At 35.0% G+C, this 18,057-nt stretch overlaps 1 protein-coding gene across 2 annotated transcripts in view; it reads right to left on the bottom strand.

The window, feature by feature from the left end:
• The window catches only part of PNPLA8 (patatin like phospholipase domain containing 8), a 55,697-nt gene extending 38,949 nt beyond the window's left edge, over window positions 1–16,748 (bottom strand). The window contains exons 1-4 of one of the 2 annotated variants that reach the window (XM_051963174.1): window positions 16,644–16,748; window positions 10,049–11,231; window positions 9,754–9,903; window positions 441–592 (exon numbers count right to left, since the gene is read on the bottom strand). In XM_051963174.1, coding sequence (XP_051819134.1) covers window positions 441–592; window positions 9,754–9,903; window positions 10,049–11,137 — 1,391 coding nt within the window. In that variant the 5' untranslated portion in view covers window positions 11,138–11,231; window positions 16,644–16,748. The other variant, XM_051963175.1, reaches the window with a different exon arrangement.
• Between the last annotated feature and the right edge of the window lie 1,309 nt (window positions 16,749–18,057).

Raw genomic sequence — 18,057 nt, 5'->3', positions numbered from 1 at the left:
TGTGAAATAAAGGATTTTATTTATAATCTGAAAGTGTCATCTTGGTGTATGACTCATTTGTATAAACAGAAACACATTGATGGGGAGATGAAAAAACATTATTAATATAAACAACTATCATTTAAATAATGTTTTATTGTTTAAAAAGCATTTTATGTATTATCCCATTTAATCCTCACAGCTATCCTGAAATAGGTATTATTATAACTATTTTCAGAATTTAGTTCTGGTAGTGTAAGAACAGCATGGAATAAGCAAGACAACTCAAAAGAGTAAACAAGCAAAACATGCCCAACTGAGAAGTTTTGAAGTTCCAAAAGAAAAAATGTGGATGATCCATCCTACTTATTTTACAAAATAAACTTTAGTTTTGTGCCTAAGTATCTTTGAAAAAAAGCTAAACTAAATAAACTAAAGCATCAAATTTTCCATGGTCCTACCTTATTCCTCCACCATCAATTGTGAGAATACGAATTCCTCTTCCTTTCACTGGATCTGTATAGCCAATCAAAGCCAAATTTTCTCTAATAGTAGCTTGAAGAGCTTCATCCTTAACTTGCCTTAGTCGAAGTAAGTATGGAACAAGTTTTTCCTGTAGAGAAGATATTTTAAATGAATTTTAAAATACAAAAGTGAAAAGTTATGTCATTATTTCAAGAATGTTGTGCTATTTAGTTTAGGAATTATATCACTTACATGATCTTTATAAAACTCACATCAACTTCAAGTCAAAAATTTTCTTTGTAAGCTAAAGAAAATGCAGGTACCTAAACAGGTAATATAAAATCTTCCCACAAAATCACAACAAAAGCTTAACAGGACAGTATCTACTCAATTCAATAGGCATGTATAAAGTCCCCACTATATGCACTAAGAGGAAAAAAAGTAAAAAATCGTCCTTGTAAATTTAGGTAGGGTTTTTTTTTTTTTTTTTTTTTGCAATAATCAATATGAGAGAGAAAATGACAAATATGGCTTCATACTGATTTTTGAAAATAAAATGGTAATTACTTTTAAATGCAAAGTAAAACTACAAGGTCTATATTTATAGACTCTAGGATACTTAATAAAGAAATTTCTGATCAGACCAAATGAAAAGAATTTTGTTAAGTAAGAAAATCTTAGAAAAACAGAATTTAAGAAGCAGAACAGTTCAGAGGTTTAAATTCACTTGGTTTTCATGATTCAGAATTTTCTATTGCTATTATAAGTAACTCAAATTTATATTCTAAGACCCCTAAATTAAAAAAAAAAAAAAAAAAAAAAAAAAAAAAAAACTAGTTATAGCAAAGGTTTCAAAATCCCAGAGAAGCCTACAACACACACTCCCAGGTAGAACATAAAACAGATTAAAATGTAATTGTGAAATATTTAACAAAATAAATAAAAATATGGTAAAACAAAGATAACGCTAATATGTGGTTTTCTAAACAATATGCATCTTTATGTACAGTTTAGTAGCTTCCATTTTTATTTGAATTTGATTCCTCTAGTATAAAGGGCAGTTAAGTGGCACAGTGGATAGTGATCAGACTTAAGTCAGGAAGACTCATCTTTATAAGTTCACATCTGGCTGTGATTCTGGGCAAGTCTTATTTAACCCTGTTTACCTCAGTTCCTCATCAGTAAAAAGGACTGGAGAAGGCAATGATAAACCAGAATCTTTGCCAAGAAAACCCTCAAAAAGAGATGATTAAAACAAATGAAAAAGCACCACTACTACTGGTATATGGAATGCAGTAGGGAGTAGCCTCCCTACTCCAATAAATGAAGAAACACTGGAATGTTCAAAAACCCAAAAAAGATAACTTGAGTGACTCTATTGACTAAGATCATCACTAACAACCTAAAAAAGAATTGGTCTCCTACTTGGTCTGATTAGGTCATACCCACCCCCAACCCCCATTCAACTCCAATGGCTTCTCATTAGCTACTCCCAGTCCTGATTTATATCTTTCCATTGGATCCAGATGGCCCTGAGGAAAGAGTAAGGCTGGTGACTGCACACAGGAATGGAGAACAAATGATGACAAATAAGAATCAAATGCAAACTCTTCTATTTGTCATTTAAAGCTCTTCACAGCCTGACTACTTTCTGCTTCTCCAAGATCCTTACGAGGACTTCCGGTTAAGATGGCGGAGAGGAGGCTCACAGTTGCATAAGCTCCGCGCTTTCTCTCACTATCCACTTCATTACAAGCCTCTGAATCAATGCTTGACTGAAAAAACCCCCACATATAGTTACCAAGAGAAGCCATCCTTGAGATCCACCAAGAAAGGTCTGTCTTTACTGGAGGGCTGGGATGGTTCTGGATCGGGCGCAGGCTGAGGGCAGCGGCAGTAAGAGCACGGGAGCAGACTGAAGAGGGGGTGGGGAGTGATCGCAGCCGTCTCTGAGGGGAAAGATTCGCTACAGGTTTGGATATTTTGCTCCAACAGCAAGTCAGCAGCCCAGCAGAGAAGCTAAAAACACCAGGGCTGAAGAATACAACCCCAAACAGCTGGAGTCTATCGGGACCTGGCCGCCTCCCCTTCCCCCCCCACAGTGACTCAGCACACTCTGGGATCTCAGAGCGCAGGCGCAGCACAGTCCTGCTAGTGCCTCACTGCTGCCCCCTGCAGTCTGTAGAGGAAGCTCGATAACATACCCAACCCCTCCCCCAAAGAAAGACTCCAGTTTTTTCTGTTTTTCTTTGGTAGTTTGTCTTTGATTAATAGACAGAATGAGCAAGAAGCTGAAGAGGACTTTAACCCTTGACAGCTTCTACACAGATAGAGAGCAGACTCTAAATCCTGAGGAGACTAAAAACAGACAGTCCCCAGGTGAATCCCCAAAGGAGGAGATCGTCTGTTCCTCAGCACAGATGAACCTCATAGAAGTGATCAAAAAGGCTCTCACAAGGGAGCTAGAAGAAAAATGGGGAAAACAGAGTGAGGCTTGGCAAAAGGAGAAGGAAGCTTGGGAAAAGGAGAGGGAGGCTTGGCAAAAGAGCCTGGAGAAGTCAGTTAAAGAGAGAGTGGATAAAGAAGTAAAATCCTTGAAAAACAGGATTGGTGAACTGGAAAACAAAATTGGCGAAATGGAAAAAAATTCCACAGAACAAAAGAACTCAATTGGACTATTAGAAAAAGATTTTAAAAAAGTGAGTGAAGAGAATACTTCACTGAAAATCAGACTTGAACAAGTGGAATTGAATGACTCGAGGAGACAAGAAGAATCAGTCAAGCAAATCCAAAAAAATCAAACAATGGAGAAAAATGTGAAATACCTTCTGGGGAAGACAACAGACCTGGAAAACAGATCCAGGAGAGACAATCTGAGAATCATTGGACTCCCAGAAAAACATGATGAAAAAAAGAGCCTGGACACTGTTTTCCAGGAAATTATCAAAGAGAACTGCCCAGAAGTCATAGGAACAGAGGAAAAAATAAACATTGAAAGGATTCATCGATCACCCACTGAAAGGGATCCTAAAATCAAAACACCAAGGAATATAGTGGCCAAATGCCAGAACCCTCAGATGAAGGAAAAAATATTGCAAGCGGCTAGAAAAACCCAATTCAAATATCAAGGAGCCACAATAAGGATCACCCAGGATCTGGCAGCATCCACATTAAAAGATCGAAGGGCCTGGAATATGATATTCCGAAAGGCTAAGGAACTTGGTATGCAACCAAAAATAACTTACCCAGCGAGAATGAGCATCTTTTTCCAGGGAAGAAGATGGACATTCAACGAAGTAAGCGAATTTCATCTATTTCTGATGAAAAAACCAGAACTTAACAAAAAGTTTGATCTACAAATATAGAACTCAAGAGAAATCTAAAAAGGTAAAGATTAATCTTGGGAACTATATTTTGACTATATAGATGTATAAAGAATACATGTATACCTTGTTCTAGAAATTGATGTGGAAAGGACATTGTACCAGAAAAAGGGTAAAGTGGGGGTAGTACATCTCATGAAGAGGCATAGGAAACCTATTATATCTGAGAGAAAGAATGGAGGGGGATGAATATAGTGGGTATCTTACTGCCTTCAGAATTGGCTTTAAGTGAAAAATCTTAAGACATATTCAATCTATGGTAAAACTTCTCCCACTTCATTGAAAAGTGAGAAGGGAAAAGTGAAAAGGGAAGGAATAAGCTAAGCGGAAGGGAATACGGGAACTGGGAGGGAAAGGGGTAAGATAGGGGGAGGAACTCTAAGGTGGAGGGAGGGATACTAAAAAGGGAGAGCTGTGAGAAGCAAGTGGTGCTCACAAGCTTAATACTGGGAAGGGGGGGAAAGGAGAAAGAAGGGAGAAAAGCATAAACCGGGGTTAACAAGATGGCAAGTAATACAGAATTGGTCATTCTAACCATAAATGTGAATGGGGTAAACTCCCCCATAAAGAGGAAGCGGTTAGCAGAATGGATTAAAAGCCAGAATCCTACAATATGTTGTTTACAGGAAACACACCTGAAGCGGGGAGATACATGCAGGTTAAAGGTAAAAGGTTGGAGCAAAATCTACTATGCTTCAGGTGAAGTCAAAAAAGCAGGGGTAGCCATCCTGATCTCAAATCAAGCTAAAGCAAAAATTGACCTAATTAAAAGAGATAAGGAAGGACACTATATCTTGCTAAAGGGTAGCATGGATAATGAAGCACTATCTATATTAAACATATATGCACCAAGTGGGGTAGCATCTAAATTCTTAAAAGAGAAACTAAGAGAGCTGCAAGAAGAAATAGACAGTAAAACTATAATAGTGGGAGATCTCAACCTTGCACTCTCAGAATTAGATAAATCAAACCACAAAATAAATAAGAAAGAAGTCAAAGAGGTAAATAGAATACTAGAAAAGTTAGATATGATAGATCTCTGGAGAAAATGTAATGGAGACAGAAAGGAATACACTTTCTTTTCAGCAGTTCATGGAACCTATACAAAAATTGACCATATATTAGGACATAAAAACCTCAAATTCAAATGCAGTAAGGCAGAAATAGTGAATGCATCCTTTTCAGACCACGATGCAATGAAAATTACATTCAACAAAAAACCAGGGGGAAGTAAACCAAAAAATAATTGGAAACTAAATAATCTCATACTAAAGAATGATTGGGTGAAACAGCAAATCATAGACATAATTAATAACTTCACCCAAGAAAACGATAATAATGAGACATCATACCAAAATGTATGGGATGCAGCCAAAGCGGTAATAAGGGGAAATTTCATATCTCTAGAGGCCTATTTGTATAAAATAGAGAAAGAGAAGGTCAATGAATTGGGTTTGCAATTAAAAATGCTAGAAAAGGAACAAATTAAAAACCCCCAGTCAAACACTAAACTTGAAATTCTAAAAATAAAAGGTGAGATCAATAAAATTGAAAGTAAAAAAACTATTGAATTGATTAATAAAACTAAGAGTTGGTTCTATGAAAAAACCAACAAAATAGACAAACCTTTAGTAAATCTGATTAAAAAAAGGAAAGAGGAAAATCAAATTGTTAGTCTTAAAAATGAAAAGGGAGAACTCGCCACTAACGAAGAGGAAATTAGAGCAATAATTAGGAGTTACTTTGCCCAACTTTATGCCAATAAATTCGACAACTTAAATGAAATAGAAAAATACCTCCAAAAATATAGCTTGCCCAAACTAACAGAGGAAGAAGTAAATATCCTAAACAGTCCCATCTCAGAAAAAGAAATAGAACAAACTATCAATCAACTCCCTAAGAAAAAATCCCCAGGACCAGATGGATTTACATGTGAATTCTACCAAACATTTAAAGAACAATTAACTCCAATGTTATATAAACTATTTGAAAAAATAGGGATTGAAGGAGTCCTACCAAACTCCTTTTATGACACAGATATGGTACTGATACCTAAACCAGGTAGGCTGAAAACAGAGAAAGAAAATTATAGACCAATCTCCCTAATGAATATTGATGCTAAAATCTTAAATAAAATATTAGCAAAAAGATTACAGAAAATTGTCACCAGGATAATACACTACGACCAAGTAGGATTTATACCAGGAATGCAGGGCTGGTTCAATATTAGGAAAACTATTAGCATAATTGACTATATCAATAACCAAACAAACAAAAACCATATGATCATCTCAATAGATGCAGAAAAAGCATTTGATAAAATCCAACATCCATTCCTAATAAAAACACTTGAGAGCATAGGAATAAATGGACTTTTCCTTAAAATAGTCAGGAGCATATATTTAAAACCATCAGTAAGCATCATATGCAATGGGGAAAAACTGGAACCTTTCCCAGTAAGATCTGGAGTGAAGCAAGGTTGCCCACTATCACCATTATTATTTAATATCGTATTAGAAACACTAGCCTTGGCAATAAGAGTCGAGAAAGAAATTAAAGGAATTAGAGTAGGCAATGAGGAAACCAAACTATCACTCTTTGCAGATGATATGATGGTATACCTAGAGAACCCCAGAGATTCTACTAAAAAGCTATTGGAAATAATTCATAATTTTAGCAAAGTAGCTGGCTACAAAATAAATCCCCATAAATCCTCAGCATTTTTATACATCACCAACAAAACCCAACAGCAAGAGATACAAAGAGAAATTCCATTCAGAATAACTGTTGATACCATAAAATATTTGGGAATCTATCTATCAAAGGAAAGTCAGGAATTATATGAGCAAAATTATAAAAAAGTCTCCACACAAATAAAGTCAGACTTAAATAATTGGAAAAATATTAAGTGCTCTTGGATCGGCCGAGCGAACATAATAAAGATGACAATACTCCCTAAACTAATCTATTTATTTAGTGCTATACCAATCAGACTTCCAAGAAAATATTTTATTGATCTAGAAAAAATAACAACAAAATTCATATGGAACAATAAAAAGTTGAGAATCTCAAGGGAATTAATGAAAAAAAAATCAAATGAAGGTGGCCTAGCTGTACCCGATCTAAAATTATATTATAAAGCAGCAGTCACCAAAACCATTTGGTATTGGCTAAGAAATAGATTAGTGGATCAGTGGAAAAGACTAGGTTCACAAGACAGAATAGTCAATTATAGCAATCTAGTGTTTGACAAACCCAAAGCCCCTAACTTCTGGGAAAAGAATTCATTATTTGATAAAAACTGCTGGGATAATTGGAAATTAGTATGGCAGAAATTAGGCATGGACCCACACTTAACACCATATACCAAGATAAGATCAAAATGGGTCTATGACCTAGGCATAAAGAACGATATTATAAATAAATTAGAGGAACATAGAATAGTTTATCTCTCAGACTTGTGGAGGAGAAAGAAATTTGTGACCAAAGATGAACTAGAGACCATTACTGATCACAAAATAGAAAATTTCGATTACATCAAATTAAAAAGCCTATGTACAAATAAAACTAATGCAAACAAGATTAGAAGGGAAGCAACAAACTGGGAAAACATTTTCACAGTTAAAGGTTCTGATAAAGGCCTCATTTCCAAAATATATAGAGAACTGACTCAAATTTATAAGAAATCAAGCCATTCTCCAATTGATAAATGGTCAAAGGATATGAACAGACAATTTTCAGAGGATGAAATTGAAACTATTACCACTCATATGAAAGAGTGTTCCAAATCATTATTGATCAGAGAAATGCAAATTAAGACAACTCTGAGATACCACTACACACCTGTCAGATTGGCTAAGATGACAGGAAAAAATAATGATGAATGTTGGAGGGGATGCGGGAAAACTGGGACACTATTGCATTGTTGGTGGAGTTGTGAACGAATCCAACCATTCTGGAGAGCAATCTGGAATTATGCCCAAAAAATTATCAAATTGTGCATACCCTTTGATCCAGCAGTGTTTCTATTGGGCTTATATCCCAAAGAAATACTAAAGAAGGGAAAGGGACCTGTATGTGCCAAAATGTTTGTAGCAGCCCTGTTTGTAGTGGCTAGAAACTGGAAAATGAATGGATGCCCATCAATTGGAGAATGGCTGGGTAAATTGTGGTATATGAATGTTATGGAATATTATTGCTCTGTAAGGAATGACCAGCAGGATGAATACAGAGAGGACTGGCGAGACTTACATGAACTGATGCTAAGTGAAATGAGCAGAACCAGGAGATCATTATACACTTCGACAACGATATTGTATGAGGACATATTTTGATGGATTTCTTTGACAAAGAGACCTGAGTTTCAATTGATAAATGACGGACAAAAGCAGCTACACCCAAAGAAAGAACACTGGGAAACGAATGTGAACTATCTGCATTTTTGTTTTTCTTCCCGGGTTATTTATACCTTCTGAATCCAATTCTCCCTATGCAACAAGAGAACTGTTCGGTTCTGCAAACATATATTGTATCTAGGATATACTGCAACATATCCAACATATAAAGGACTGCTTGCCATCTAGGGGAGGGGGTGGAGGGGGGGAGGGAAAAAAAATTGGAACAGAAACGAGTGTCAATATAAAGTAATTATTAAATAAAAATTAAAAAAAAAGAAAAAAAAAAAAAAGATCCTTACACATTGCTCCTCTCCCACAGCCACAACAGTTATCTATATTTCTTATACACAATGTTCCACTTCCCATCTCTGATTCAATTATGGGTTGTCCCCATAATGTACAACATAAATAAGATCCTGGTTCATCACTAGAGAATATTAAACTTTTTGATTCAAACATAAAATAAATAATTGACAATAGGAGAAAAGTATAGTAATATCAACAAATTCAACAAACATTTATTAATGCTTATTATTACATTTATAATTCTTTTTAGTAATTTGTGTCACATATAATTTTATATTTCATAGTACTACTTATATAATGAACATTTATTTATTCATGCTGACAGCACTTAGGCCGATTATTTGATGAATATACTTCTAAATAAGAACAGGAATTCAAAATAATAGATTCATAATACAAACAATGGATTTTTTATTGGGGAAAAATTGATAGCACATCTATTGACTAATAATTTAATACCTCTTCCCACTTGCTATGGAGCAATGATCAAAGAACACAATTTGTGAAGGAAGAAATGTAAATCATCACTAATCACATGAAAAGATAATCAAACTTCTTCACAGCCATGAGAAGAAAAACTTTAAAAAATTAAAAATATAGTTCTGATAAGGCTGTAGGAAGACAGGCACTCTTAAGACAGTATTTGCGAAAATATAGTTCTGATAAGGCTGTAGGAAGACAGGCACTCTTAAGACAGTATTTGCAGACCATTCAAAACATTTTGACTCAGTTATTTCATTGCTAGATTTCTATCCTAAAAATATAATTGAAATATCTAGCTATAGAACAATATTTCTAATGCCTCTATACTTGTAATAGGAAAAGAACTAGAAACACACTATTTCCAAAAAACTGACAGATAGTTAAACAAATTATGATATGTTAACAGATTATGCTACTACAAAAATATAAATATGAAATAAGGAAATAAGAAAGATTTATATGAGGGTGATGAAAAGTAAATCTGAAGAACTAGAATTGTACACATACTGAGAATAAAAGAAGAAAGACAAGTAGCTACGCCCAAATATGTTAAGAAAGAGCTTCCAGTTTTTATGTGTAAAGCATACTTAGTATGAATAGAGTAGGATTGATATAAAAGTTTTGCAATTAATATTAATATCTAGTACTTAAAGTATAAAAGAAAAGCAAAGAGTGAAAAAATCCAAAAATGCAAACTCTTCTATTTGAAGGCTTATAATTAAAAACAAAAACAGACTTACCTTAACAGCTAGTGCTTTTGCTTCAGGAAATGCTAGAAGATGAAAAGTTATTTCCTCAATCCTGGTAATACAGAGTCTATGGTCAGTTGTTCTTCTTAATGCTTGAACTAAAGCCCGGGTTCTGTTATCTATACTCACTCTTTCAATAATCTATAAATACACAGAAAGAGAAATTAATAACTCTGACAAGATGAAAAAATATTTAATCTTTTAAAAAAAACTGAGAAAAATGCAAACAATCCCAAATTTGACAAATACCAAATAAAATTTAAAGATAATTATAAGGAAATCTTGCCTTCTCTCGCTGAAGAGATAGGCGTCTTTTCTCTTCATCTTGTTTTTCTTTCCTGTGTGCCTCCTCAGCTGGGCTACCACCTTGAAATTCTTCCGAATGATGTTTTGAATCAGCTTTTAATTTGGGTACAAGTCCAACAATGTAACCACCCACAAGTGCTTGTACACTGTCAGTAGGTCGTGCAAGAAAGTTGGCAAAACTCTGTTTAACAGAAACTGGAAGAACACCAGATGTTCCACTGAGCTCTTCAGGGTGAGCTACTGTAGCTGAAAGAAGTTGTGAATCTGTGCCTTTCTCTTTAAGTTGAACTACTTCCTTAGGAGGATTCTGTCTGATTCCATCTTCATCCTTTGCCACTTTTACTTCTGTATCCTTTTGTACACGGTTACTTTCATTTCTATCAGTCATATTTGTAAAGTATGAATTTATATGACTTGATAAAAAGTATAATGATTCTTCAAATTTTGTAATTATATAGTTTGTATAATAAATGTTTTGTTTACTGTCTTCTAGTCCTTTCTCTAAAACTGGATCAATCTTGGGTGGGTTTTCCAACGAGGGGTTTGAGATTTTATCTTCTGGAAAAGGACTCTTATCTGTTTTACTGCTGGAATCATTCAGAATATTGGTGCCAGAAGCTTCTTTAACACTTTTCTGGTTTAACACATCATCTTCTGATTTTTTATTCAATATTCCTGGTTTGAATCTAGAGAAACGTGAAAACATTTCATTCTGATTGCCAAAAACAGCTTTTGAAACAGAGTCCAAGGTGTTTTTAATACGGGACATATGAATGCTTACTTTTGTTAGTCCCTTGGGTGCAGAAGTGCTAAGTTTTAAAACTCCAATATGTAAATCATGGTTGCATGGATTATAATAGTGTTTACTACAAACAAATGTGTGACTTTTGGTACATTTATATCTTGTTTTGCTTGTATGAAAACTTCTTTGCTGATTGATGTAGCTTATCTTCCAATAATATTTAGGTGTGTACAAGAGATATAGTTGCTTGTTTCTCTGTTTCCCACAAAAGCTTCTTGCATTACTAAGGAGATAAATATATATATCTAATGTCAAATGAATGGACATTACTTAAGAGGTTTTTATTTCCCATATGTTATGACTTTCTTTCACTTCACTCCTGAAAGCTTCATTTAAAAAACACCACAATTCATAATCTTACCTGAAATGGCAGAAAAAAAAAAAAGTTAAAATTTTTAAAATGGGAATAATTAAAAAATACAATCTTTAAATTAAATTAAGGTACTATGTCTTTAGAAAACAAGAAGTAAGGAATTTTTATTGTGGTTCATTTAGCTTTTTATTTTTAGCTTATGGGAATGAATCCACCAGTCAGTATAATAGCTAATGGAAACAAAAGTACTGTCAGGATTAGTAGAAGTTTCACTAAAAAGAAAAAATTTAGGGAGCTCTTCAATAGATCAGTTCTCCTAGCCCACATAATTTAATATATAAGATGTTGCTTTCTCACATATGAAGTTTCACCCTTTATCTACACTATAAACTTTTTAACAACAGAACTTTTTATCTTACATTTTTGTATCTAATGCTCAACACAGAGTATGGACTAAGTAAAATACCTAGACAATGGAGGAAAAAATCCTTTCTAGGCTTTTGCTTTTCAAGAGAAGCTTATCACGTTTTAAAAATATTTAAATAACATATACACAACTTACTCATTTAGATCCCTTCCACAATGCCTTTTCCCCATGATTTGTTAGAATGTAAGAAGAGAAATGGGAGAAGGGAAAATAATTTGGCCAAAGACTGCAAAGTTTGAGTTATTTTATGTCTCTGTCTTAAATGTGGTAATGAAAATTAGTATTTATTGAGCCATGTGGCTTACAGTGTTGTGGGCTTTACAGAGGAAATGAGAGCTTCTTTAGAAAATCTTATTAAGTAGATAACACTAACACACATGAAACAACTGAAAAATAATTAAATACTAAATAGTGTAGCATATACTGTAATTGTAAGGGAAGTTCAGAAAACAGATCAGTATGATCAGCAGAAAATTTAAGAGAAAGTTTCTTTAGTGTCTTTAGGCTAGATCATGAAGAATGTATAAGGTTTATATAGGCAGGATGGAGGATATTTTGTGTACAGTCAATCAATTAATTCCAAATCACATATAAATAGTTTTTGAACTGGAAGGGATGTGAGGAGTAAAGTGAGGCAATGAGAGACTGATTCAATGTTTATAACACTATTTCAAAGGTAAGATTTGAATGCAGGTCCCCTGATTTCAGAGAATACTTTTTTCATTCCAATGCTGTTGCTGTCTTGTCTACATCTCTCTATCTTATTCATAAGGATAATATGAGAGCCTCTGCCAAATGCTTTGCTGAAAGATGAATGAATTGTTCATACCCTTTAACCCAGCAATTCCATTACAAGGTATACATCCTAACAAAGGCTAATTCAGCACACACCAAAATATAACTTTTGTGATAGCAAAAAGCTGGAAGCAAAATGGGTATCCATCATTAGGAGCAAGAATGGGTGAAACATGGTGACAGAAAGAGAATAGTATTGTTCTATAAAATATGATGAATATGAGTAATTCAGGCTCCAAGGTAGGAAATACCTAGTCATTGTATCAGCTGATTATATATATAAACAATTTTATTTGTTAAAAATGAGGAGAGATGGTGTCAGAGTTAATATCTATGGAGAGGATATAAATTAAAAAGATGTCCATTTAACAATAAAAGACATTAATGAAACTTTTTAAAATTACAAAATATAGAATATTATGTCTACAGAAATACTCTGTCAATTTATCCTTAAAAAAAAAAAAAGACAGACAGAGAAGAGGGAGAGTCACAGCATCATAACTTTGTAGATGATATATTGTATTTAACTTACACTTTAACATATTTAACATGTATTCGTCAACCTGCCATCTGGGGGAAGGGGTGGGGGAAAAGAGGGAAAAAGTTGGAACAAAAGGATTTGCAACTGTCAATGCTGAAAAATTACCTATGCATATCTCATAAATAGAAAGCTATAATAAAAAAATTTAAAAAAGAATTTGTAGATGGTCAGGACCTCAAAAGTAAGCTATTCTAACTCACATTTTACAAGGAAGGAAGCTGAAGATGAAAGAGATTAATTTCCCCAAATTTATACAAGTAGTAAGAGGCAAAATGCTATTTGCCTCACACTATGGCCTCAGGCAAGCTGCTTTACTCAGTTTCTTCATCTATAAAAGCAGGAGTTTGGACAAAATATTTACCAAAGTCTTGCTACCTCAGTTAGTAATCCTATGATCTGAACCATCCAATGATTCCAAATGTAGGATTCTTTGTGTTAAACCATGCCATCTCTCAAGAAATGAATTCAAAATGTCATAATCAATTCTTGATGAAGCCTCACTGTCTTTAAATGATCATGGATTCCTTTTTTAAATGCTCATTAACTATCCTTTTAATAAATTATTCTAATGAAATGAAAAAGAAAGGGTTTTTCTGAAAATAAAGAATTATTCTGAAGAAACACTTTGTGAGTGTATACAGAGAATGAAAGTGTTATGAGCTGCTGATAATTCCAAGGTCTCTAGTCAGATATTGTCAAAGAATTGTATTAGCAGTATTGGAGATGATATAATCAGAAAAGGAAGTCAGTTTAAGGGATAGAAAGAAAAATAATACTTAATTTTGGACATATTAAAATGAAAGCATCTTTCAACCTACTAATCCAAAAGGGTACCATTAAGAATGCGCTTTGTATCAAAACTACTTAAACTGTGAATCATAACTCCATATGGGGTGCCATTAACTGAATGTAGGGGTCCTAAAATTGTGATTTGTTATCAACAAATGTTTGTACACCTAGTTTATATATCTATAAACCCATGTAAAAATTTCTCTGCAAAAAAAAAAAAAGTTTAATAAGTCCTCCTTTCTATAACATAAACTGCAATATAAATTTGGAAGAAAATGAAGTATGTGTCAGTACCACATATAGTAGAGAATGAGAGATTAAGAACTAGATATGTACATTTGGGTCTCACGCACAAAGAAGTTATGACTTAAAGTCCTCACCTTGCCAAGAGAATGAATATAGACACAAAGAAGGTTGAAGCACAGTGCCAACAGAAGAATGCAAAGGAAGAAAGAATAAAGTCAGAAGCAAGAAAACCTAGAAAAAAATAGTGTAACAAAAAAAAAGGTAGGGAAATACAAAGAATGAATATTGTTTAGTCATGTCTGACTCTTAAAAACTCCCTAGGGTTTGCTTGGCAAAGATACTGGAATGGTTTGCCATTTCCTTCTCCAGCTCATTTTACAGATGAGAAAACTGAGGCAAACAGGTTAAATGACTTATCTAGAGTTACACAACTAAATAAATATCTCAGGCTGCTTTGGAACTCAGGAAGATGAGTCTACCCCAGGTCCAGAACTCTATCCACTGTGCCACCTAGCTGCCCTTCAAAAAATGAGTAAGTGAAATCAATGAATGCAGAGGATTTTCAATGAGGCCAAAGAAAAGGAACAACAAGAACAAAAAGATTCCACTTAAATAAGCCATGGAATTCTACTCTGCTTCATAGCCATGATTTACATTGTAATCACTGTCAAATTGTGCTAAAAACAAGCTGAAATACAGATAAATCAGCATAAATTTTCCTCCATTTTCAAAAAAATGAACTCAAAGTGCCTGCCATGTTAGTTTTATTGCTTTTATATATGAAATTATTTGTCATTAAGCTGTAGGGGATACTGAACACAATTCCATTTGGCAAAGAAAAAGGATTAATCTACTTCATATAACCACAAAGATATTTAAAATATTTAGGATAAATATTTTTATCCTAAAAAAAGGGTTTGTTTGTGGGGATTTTTTTGGGGTTTTTTTTAGGATAAAAGAGTTTAGCAAAAACCCTTTTGCTAAGGGCTCAAAAAGGGTTTGAAACCTTCTTGAGGTTCAGCAAAAAGGGGTCAGCAGAAAGAACACTGTATTTGAAATCAGAGAACCTGAGTTCCAAACTGACTCTGTTACTTACTAATTTTCTGACCTTGGGCTTAACAGAATTTCTTTGTAATCCAGAAGTTTGCAAATGTATGAAATGAAGAAGTTAGATTAAATAAGAACTTTGAGGTTCTAAATTTTAATGATACTCTTAAGACAAAAATTACCACCTATTTGAGTAAATATACACATTGCAAGTATAAGTGGTTTTCAAAAATAAAGGACAGTGTGATTAGAAAAGATATAAATCAAGTATCATGAAAAAATAAAGATTTCATTATCTCGGTTCCTCATATATTTTTAAATATCTAGTATAGCAGTAATGGCCAAAAATAAGAAACTTCTATATGGAGTTCTATAAGTTCATATAATAACAGATGAAGGGCTGGAAGAATCCTTGGATGTGATCTGCTCCGACCACTTTTTTTTTTTTTTTTTTTTTAAATGAGAAAACTGAAGCCCAGAGAGGGCTTGTCTCATACTGGTGTCAAGTTTTAATATTTTGTTTTTTTTATCAAATTATCTTTCTCCTTGAATGCACCACCTAGAAAATAACTGAAAGTAAAACATGCACTATTTTAAGAACCACGAGGTTATGATATCATGTTCTACTCTCTGTACTTTCTATCTTCCTCTTCGTTAAGTTTTGTTCTGTTTTGTTTTTTCCTGGAAGTCACTTCTTTCTCTGGTTTAATGCCACCGTCCTATTTCGAAATTAGGTCACTTGCAGCAACAACTGTCTCTCTCTGTCTGTCTCTCCACCCCGCCCCCCACATCATACCCATAAAGCTCTCTACAGAATTTTTTTATATATATTTATATATAAATATGTATATATAAAATCTCGATACAAATACCTATAGAGATGTTTATAGATCTTTGTGTTGATATAATTTTGTGTGTAAACACACTATATAGATATACATACTATTTTTATATGTATGTACACACACAACTATATATGTGTGTGTATATATATATACATATATATACACACACACTCACACACGCGCGCGCGCGTGCGCAAACACACACACATCAAAATTTTTGGTACGAGTTTAAGCTCTTAAAGCTTTAAACTGCAAACACATCACAGAAAATCCAGCGACTAGCACAATCTACCCAAAAAAGCAAGAAGAACTTACTGGAAAAATGGCTGTGTGGGAGTTGAGGAGAAGGGAGGGTCTTTGGGAACGGAAATCTCTCGACACACACAACTCGAGAAATGTATATGCCACCAGATTAAAGGACCCAACTATGGACCCCGACAAGTATGGACTGGGGAAGAACGGAAACTTGGGCCCCAGTGAACAGTTCTAGTCTAGTCAGAGCTCCGAGAAGGAAGAGGGTTCAAGGGAGGAAGAGAGGGAAGTGGGTGGAGATAGTGAAACCTAAACACAACACACAAGGGGTGGGCGGGTAAGCAAAGGGGAGGGGGGCCTCTGGACCACTCCAAAATTTCAGGGGGACCCAGGAATCTTTGGGGATCCGCAGTGTCGGAAGCGCTATTAGTAAAGCCTTAGAGCCGGTAGATAAACAGTTCTTGAGAAGCGAAGGAAGGGGATGGCAGTCGCAGGGCGGGATGGCTGGGCCTACTTACCCGGCTGCAGGCCCGAGGCAGCTCAGCTTCTATCTTACCCTCCACCCGTCAGAGACTAGTGACGTCAGCCCAACCCCAGGCCTGCCCCCAAACGTACCACCCAGATCAGCTGAGGAAGAAACACAAACAAGCCGCCCAAACCTGAGCCACAGCGAACACCCGTCGCCCCGCCCCCGCAAGCCACTAAGGAAGTAAAAGCGGCAGTCGCGCGGCTCAACCAATCAGCGGGCTCCTAGCGTGAGACTGGCCTTTCGCCTTCTCCTTTCCACTTCCTTCCCTTGCCCTCTCTGGAACTCTCTGGGAGCCGCGGGGGCGGAGTCCGTGTGGCGCGCGATGGTTGGGGAGTCGTGTCTCGCTGCCGGCTGACGCGCGTGAAGGTGCAAAAGAATTCCCTGAAACTGCCTCTGTTCTTGGGCGTCCGCCCTTCTCGACTGAGCCTGTCCCTGGCAGCGGCAGCCTGGTCCCCTGGTGCCCTGCCAGTTTTCAAGGGCAAAGTCCGACCTTTTCTGTGTTTATAGGAGCGGTGTTGTAATTTGTGCCAGGATCTCAGGTTCATATAACTGGAACCGGTCTAGTACGAGCCTCACTATTTTTATATATGAGGTACAAGGAGGTCGGCATTACTGGCCATACAGATTTTAATATATAAAAATAAAAAACAGTGCACTCAGTGTAAGATGTAAAGGAACAGACTGTGGGGGGAGAAGTGTTTCTTACAAAAAATCTGGCCTCTTAAGAAAATCAGTAAAAATTTGACACAAATGTATAAAAAATATAATCTTGAATCGATTTGCCTCCTTCACCCTGATCCAACTAAAATCCATCTTCATTCCCAGCTCCCTTTAATTCTAGTACCTTCCCTCGGTAACTGGATATTATTTATCCTGTATATAGCTTGCTTTGTATAAATTTATTTACATGTTCTCCTCCTCCATTAGATTACAGTTTAATGATTATAAACTTCAAGAAAGCAAGGACTGAACCTGGCACATTAGACTCTTAATAAATGAGGATTGATTAATGAGTTTTTTTTTTTCCTTAGGGAGTTGCTTAATAGCTAATTCAATTTTTTATTCTAAAATGGAACTATTTAATTTGTTTCCTCTGTTAACCTGGGCAATCTAAATTTTTTTAAAACATTCATTTCACTTAGATTATCAGATTTACTGACAGTTGGGCAAAATAGCTCCTAATTATTGCTCTTATTATTATTATTATCAATTATTCCTCTTCAATGGTGGAAAGTTCACCCTTTTCGTTTTTTGATACTAATAGTTTGATTTTCTTCTTTCCTTTTTCTAATCAAATTAAATAAAGGTTTATCTATTTTATTGTTCTCCCCCCCAAAAAAAAAAAAAACAACAAAAAAAAAAAACCAACTCTTAGTTTTGTTTATTCAGTAGTTTTCTTTTGA

The sequence above is a fragment of the Antechinus flavipes genome, chromosome 5, assembly GCF_016432865.1.
Source record: "Antechinus flavipes isolate AdamAnt ecotype Samford, QLD, Australia chromosome 5, AdamAnt_v2, whole genome shotgun sequence".
NCBI classification, from domain to species: Eukaryota; Metazoa; Chordata; class Mammalia; order Dasyuromorphia; family Dasyuridae; genus Antechinus; species Antechinus flavipes.
Note: the sequence above shows the minus strand (reverse complement) of the source record. Positions and strands in the feature narration are given on the sequence as shown.